This window comes from Myotis davidii, unplaced genomic scaffold, assembly GCF_000327345.1.
Source record: "Myotis davidii unplaced genomic scaffold, ASM32734v1 scaffold2782, whole genome shotgun sequence".
Lineage (NCBI taxonomy): Eukaryota > Metazoa > Chordata > Mammalia > Chiroptera > Vespertilionidae > Myotis > Myotis davidii.
In genome coordinates, this window is record NW_006293227.1 from 71364 (window position 1) to 78411 (window position 7048).

The 7048-nt window shown below is 41.2% G+C and overlaps 1 protein-coding gene across 1 annotated transcript in view; it reads left to right on the top strand.

The window, feature by feature from the left end:
- CHD1L (chromodomain helicase DNA binding protein 1-like) overlaps positions 1 to 7048 on the top strand; it is a 45701-nt gene that overhangs the window by 35862 nt on the left and 2791 nt on the right. Inside the window, 3 exon segments of the mRNA XM_015565963.1 lie at positions 1496 to 1566; positions 3932 to 4046; positions 4883 to 4991. Of these exon segments, the coding sequence (XP_015421449.1) occupies positions 1496 to 1566; positions 3932 to 4046; positions 4883 to 4991 (295 nt within the window).

The following is a 7048-nucleotide window of genomic DNA, read 5'->3' on the forward strand; positions in this document are numbered from 1 at the left end:
TTATAAACAAGGGAAATGTAAATTAAAACCACAGTATCACCTCACACCTTTCAGAATAGCTCTCATCAATAAATGAACAAATAAGTGTTAGTTAGGATATAGAGAAAATGGAACTCTTCTGCACTGTTGGTGGGATTATAAATTAGTGCAGCCATTATGGAAAACAGTATGGAAAGTCCTCCCAAAATAAAAATAAAGCCTTCATGTGATCCAGCAATTCCACTTCTGGGTATTTATCCAAAGAAAAAAGACACACTCTAATTTGAAAAGAGATATGCAACCCTATGTTTATAGCAGCATTATTAGTAATAGCCAACATATGGAAGCAACCAAAATGTTCATCGGTACATGAATGAAGAAAGAAGATGTGGTACATATTACTCAGCAATAAAAAAGAATGAAATTTTGTCATTTGTGACAACATGGATGGACCTACTGGGTACTATGCTAAGTTAAATAAGTCAGACAGAGAAATACCCTATGATTTAACTCATATGTGGAATCTATAAAACAACACACACCCACAAAACGAATAAACAAAAACAAAATAGAAACATCCATATTTATAGAGAAAAAGCTGATGGCTGCCCAAAGGGAAGGTGGGGTGGGAAGTTGGGAAGAAAAAAATAAAAACTTAAAGTGCTTCTGACAGTCTTCCTCACGTCAACATTCTGGTCACAGAGTAGGGGAAAAACATGTAAAATATAACCTAACGCTAACGGTGAGTTCCAGAATATGGTCAGGTCCTCTGAAGCCAAACATGAGTATTAAGTCCTTGCCCAAGAAACAGGTTTTGTTTAGGAATTATTTCAATTATGGACTTTACCTTGAGAGCTCAAACTTATCAGATGTTATTTGAACAGATTTAACAGGCACTTTTCTTTCAGTTCTTACTGATTCCATTTATATTTCTGAACAAAGAAGAGTATTTTTTTTATACAATAAAACCTTGTACATGAGCCAGGAAAGAAATATGTTAATCTACCTTAGCTGAGTAATTTCTATTTAGAAAGTATTATTTTTTATATGTAAAGTACTGTGCCAGGATCTCAATTTTTCGTAAAACTTGAGCTTTTTGGGGAACTAAGCCATCTCTTTTTGACAGTGGTAAACATAAATATTAGGCAAAAATGTCTCAGCTTCCCAAAGGCCATGGTGCTACTGAATGGAGAGCAGGAAGCCACTCCGTGGACTGAGCTCTTTAAAGACACAGAAGTTAGGGCACTTACAGTGAATGTCGTCCTATTCATGTCTGAATCCCCAGGCTTAGAGCACAATGCCTGGAATAGTAGGGTGTTCAATAACGTCAGTAGTAAACTTTTGTAAGAATAAATATAAAGTAGAAAAAAATGTTTTTGAGGGGGAAAAAGGGAGTATTTAGCTGAGACAGTGACTGGGTCCAGGCGAGTGAGAAAAGGCAAATTTGAAACCCGATTGAACTCAGTCTGCAGTGAACTTAATGATCTCTCTGTTGCTCCTTTTCCTTTTACCGCAGACTTGAGTCTGGGAGGTGTCCTTTTATTTCCTATTGATGATAGAGAGTCAAGAAAACAAGGGCAAGATTTGGTAAGTGGAACAAACACACATCTCCTATCAGAGCTAAAATATGGCTCCTATCACCTCCCCTGGAAACCGCTCCCGCTCCTCCTGAACTCTGTCACTGTAATTTGTTTGCCAGGGCTGCCGTAAAGTACCACAGGCTGGGTGGCTTCCGAAACTGAAACTTATTTTCTCACAGTTCTGGAGGCCACAAGTCCAAGGTTAAGGTGCTGGCAAGGCTGGTTCCTCTGAGGGCTCTCTGCTTGGCTTGCAGGTGGTTGGCTTCATGCTATGTGAGGACATGGTCTTTCCTCTGTGCCCAAATTTCTTCTTCCTGTGAGGAGTCGGTCAGATTGGATTAGCCCCACCCTAAAGACCTTTTCAATTTGATTGCCTGTTTAAAGGTCTTCTCTCCAGACACAATCACATTTTGAAGTACTGAGGGTTAGGGCTTCCACATACGGATTTGGGGGGACACAATTCAGCCCTTAAGCAGGTTGAACCTCACCTTCTGGTGCACTCTGTCATCCCCCGTGCTTCTGTTCATCACAGCTTCTGGAACACTGCCCCCCACTTCCTCCCTCTCCCCACTGATATAGAGGACAGGCCCCTCCTAATTGCAGAGTTTAATTTTGTCTTTTTATCCTCAATATTGCATGCAGTATGGCTTATAGGAAATGCTCAATAAACACTTGCTGAATGAATAGGAAAACATGACTAAAAAACTCTGACGGTTTAGTCATTTGTTACATGAAAAGTTCTATAAAAGACCTTGTTTTCTAGCCAGTCATAAGCCAAGAAGAACCAATCCACATTTCCTCTGCCTGCATTAAAATTCTTTTGTATCTTAAGTGTCTCCCACTTGCCTGTCATTTGGAATTATTGTAAAATGTTTTATTTACCACTAACTTAGCTTTCTCCAGGGCCTGAATTCATTCAAATTTTGGGCCAAACTTCACTGACTTAGCCCTGACTGGTGTGGCTCACTTGGTAGGAGCCTTGTCCCATATACCAAAAGGTCATGGGTTCAATCTCCAGTTGGGGCACATGTGGGAGGCAACCAATCGATTTTTTTTTCTCTCATATCAATGTTTCTCTCTCTCCCTTCTCTCTCTCTAAAATTCAATGAACATGTCCTTGGGTGAGGATTAAAAAAACAAAAAACCGAAAACTTCACTGACTTAAACAAGACATTCAGAAACTAGGCTGGGGGGACCTTTTCTTGAAGTTAATGGCCTGCGTGCCTAACAACGAAGTGGTTTCTGCTTGTTTAGTCATTCAGTCATTTCTAAAATGCTAAAAAATGAGAATGACACAGTGGTTGTGCATAAGAAGCTCAGAAGCCAGTAACTCAGAAAAAACTGTTTACAGTGAGTACAACCAAGACTATGATGTGACTACTGGTGTAAGTCCCAGATATTGCCTTGACACTCTCTCCAGCTCTACTCCTCTTCGATTAGGAGGGTGGAGATAGTTGGCATTGTGAACAGAGATAGAATGACAGCTTATCCTGGTGGTTGCAGAGCTTACCTGAGCATCAGCTAGTGGGCTGGAGTACAAGAACCTCAAAAGGCCTTTCTGCTCCAAAGACTCTGAAAAATTCCTTCTTTATCTTTGAGAGCATTTAGAAAGGCCAACATGTCTTGGACTCAGGTTTTTTTTTTCTTCTTCTAATTTTAAAATATATTTTTATTTATTTCAGAGAAGAAGGGAGAGGGAGAGACAGATAGAAACATCCATGATGAGAGAGAATCATTGATTGGCTGCCTCCTGCATGTCCCACACTGGGAATTGAGCCCGCAACCCGGGCATGTGCCCTGAGTGGGAATTGAACCGTGACCACCTGGTTCATAGGTCGACGCTCAGCCACTGAGCCACGCCAGTTGGGTGTCAGATTTTAACATATCTTAAAAAGAGTAAGAAAAGCTTATATAAAGTTGCCACAAAATAAGATAAAACAATTCCAATGGGGTGTGAAATCATAGATTTGATAGTATATGGCTACTCAGGCAGAGCATTCAAAAGAGGTGGAGCTGCCGAAACTGGTTTGGCTCAGTGGATAGAGCGTCAGCCTGCGGACTGAAAGGTCCCAGGTTCGATTCCGGTCAAGGGCATGTGCCTGGGTTGCGGGCGCATCCATAGTAGGAGATGTGCAGAAGGCAGCTGATCGATGTTTCTCCCTCATCGATGTTTGTAACTCTCTCTCTCTCTCCCTTCCTCTCTGTAAAAAATCAATAAAATATTAAAAAAAAAAGAGGTGGAGCTGTCTTGAGTGATCCATATAGGGCTATGCCTATTGGGAGACTGCTCACACCCCCTCCAATGGCAGGTCACTTAGTTGGCTGTGTAGCCATCTCATGCCGTGTCAGCTATTAATGATGGTTTCTCCTAGTTGGCCTTGATTGTGGCTCAGCACCGTGATCGCTCCAATGTCCTGTCCGGAATTAAGATGACAGCCCTAGAAGAGGGCCTGAAGAAGATTTCTTTAGCAGCAAAGAAAAAGAAAGGTGAGCTCCTCCATTTGTCCTCACGAGTAGATGGATTTCTGTAATACGGTTTTTAAGGGGTGAGAAATGTCAAGAACCTGTTCAGTATACATATAAAGGTAAGTCCCGATGTGAGAGGCCAGAGAAGTACCACCTTGTCATCTTGTATTTGTAAAGTCTTTTTTCTGTATCCCTGTATCTGTGATCTCTGTATACCATCTGCATCCACTGGGGGACATGAGTCATGATTTTACAGATGAGGAAGGAGGCACCAGAGATGAAGTAAACTGGTCATATGCAGTTGGAAAATGCCCTCTATCGTGTCCTCTCTTGGAGAGTCACAGTCCACATCAGCAGACAGTTCTCTGTCAAAAACCATAGTTTAGTGTTGTTTCCAAACCTTGTATATCTCAGAGTTTGTTGAACTGATTGACTTGTTAAAGAATCTTTGCTGATTTTGATGACATCTCGACCATTGATCATATATTCTGTTTCCATTGTACCTGCTTCTTTCCAGGGCCTACCTGTAGGTCAGTCCTTGTGTTCAACAGAATTATTTTTCCGTATTACATCCCTCCCCAGAATATTCTTGATGTTATAATTGTATGCTTTGAGTGGGATGCTCCATGATTATGTACGTTTGGTCTGCTGGAAACCACAGAGTGACTAAGAGTAAAGATTATTTTCTCCTTTGTGTATGTGTGTGTGTGTATGTATGTATATATATGTGTGTGTGTATATATATATATATAAAATAGAAGAACAATTTAAGTGATGGATATCTACATGTGTATATATATATCCACCAATCCATTTTTGATGAAGGAAGACATCATAATCTTTCTTCTTTTCAACAGCAAGTGTCCACCTCCCACGCATTGGGCATGCTACGAAAGGTTTCAACTGGTATGGTACTGAGCGACTTATACGGAAATACTTGGCTGCAAAAGGCATCCCAACTTACGTGTATCCTTTTGTTACTCTAATAGTGACCCCTCCCACTTCAAAAGGGAAAATGTCCTACATTTTCTGATATCACTGTTTAATCCAACGCCAAAGCCTCCTCTGCCACATTTTTCACTCTGCCCCTCTTTAATGAGAGAAAATCTAAGAAGCACTTTCTAACTTTTATCAAAGAAGACAAGTACATCCAAGCCTTTCTGGGTGCCAAGAGCTAAAAGATACATGAGAGCAGACCCATGTGGGTGGCTGGAGGTGGTTGGTGTCTTGGCTGATGCACTCTGCGGGCACCTTCCCGTGGGGTCCAGCGGCCGAGTGGGCGGAGGCCCAGGCTGGGAGGGCCTGCCCTCCAGAGAGCCGGGGTCTCTGATAGTTCAGCGACTTCTCCTGAGGAGGTACCTGACATCTCCAGGAAATCTCAAGGTCGGTGGGCACCCCTCACTTCCATATCTCCGTAGACCCCACAAAGTCTTGGTAACCTGACAGTAACATCCCCCCATACCACCAGTCTATACAACAACCTTTAACTTCCAGGACCTGACTTTCAAGAATGAGTTGTCAACAGTGAGACACCCATGGTTGTAGATTTTCATGCACAGTGGTGTGGCCCCTGCAAGATCCTGGGGCCAAGGTTAGAGAAGGTGGTGGCCAAGCAGCATGGGAAGGTGGTGATGGCCAAGGTGGATATTGACGACCACACAGACCTTCCCATAGAGCAGTGATGGCGAACCTATGACACGCGTGTCAGAGGTGACACACAAACTCATTTTTTTGGTTGATTTTTCTTTGTTAAATGGCATTTAAATATATAAAATTAATATCAAAAATATAAGTCTTTGTTTTACTATGGTTGCAAATATCAAAAAATTTCTATATGTGACACGGCACCAGAGATAAGTTAGGGGTTTTCAAAATGCTGACACGCCGAGCTCAAATGGTTCGCCATCACTGCCCTAGAGTATGAGGTGTCTGTTGTGTGGGCATCAAGGGTGAGGACCAGCTGGAGGCCTTCCTGAAGAAGCTGTTTGGCTGACAAGCAGGGAAGAGCCCTTCTTGCTCTTGCCCCCTGGGACCCTGTGGTCCTGGGAGGGACCCTGATAGAACTCAGTCCTGTGTAGGCCCCTCCCACTTCCTCCCTTCTGTCTGGCCCCAGAAGGGCCTGTGCTTTTGCCGCATCCCAAAAATTTTGATATGTTATATTGTCGTTCTCATTTGTCTGTATATATCTTTTGATCTCACCTTTTATTTCTTTGACCCAATCATTTTTTAGTAATATGTTGTTTGACCTCCACATATTTGTAGGTTTCTTTACTTCCTCTTTGCAGTTGATTTCTAATTTCAAAGCATTGTGGTTAGAGAATATACTTGGTATAATTTCATTCTTCTTGAATTTGTTGAGGCTAGTTTTGGGACCAAGTATATGGTCTATCATTGTGTACTGGAGAAGAATGTATAACCTGATGTTCTGGGATGGAAAGCTCTGTAGATGTCAATTATATCCATTTGATCTAATGTATCATTTAAGGCCGATATTTCTTTATTGATTTTCTGTTTGGATGATCTGTTTAAAGCTGTGAATGGGGTTTTAAGATCCCCAACTATTTATCATTATAAAATGTCCATCTTTGTCTCTTGTTACCTTTTTTATCTTTTTTTTTTTAATTATGGAAGTTTTTTTCTTTATTGATTAAGGTGAATTCTATTTTGTCAGGTATGGCTACACCTGCTTTTCTGTGGGTGCTATTTGCTTGGAGACTCATTTTCCACCCTTTCACTTTGAATCTACCTTTGTCTTTGCAGCTTAGATATGTCTCCTGAAAGCATATGGTTGGGTTTTGTTTTTTGGATCCAGTCTGCTATTCTGTGCCTCGTTATTGGTGAATTCAGTCCATTTACATTTAGGGTAATTATTTATGAATGAGGATTCCTCTAGCCCAGTGATGGCGAACCTTTGACACATGTGTCAGAGGTGACACGCGAACTCATTTTTTTGGTTGATTTTTCTTTGTTAAATGGCATTTAAATATATAAAATAAATATCAAAGATATAAATGTTTGTTTTA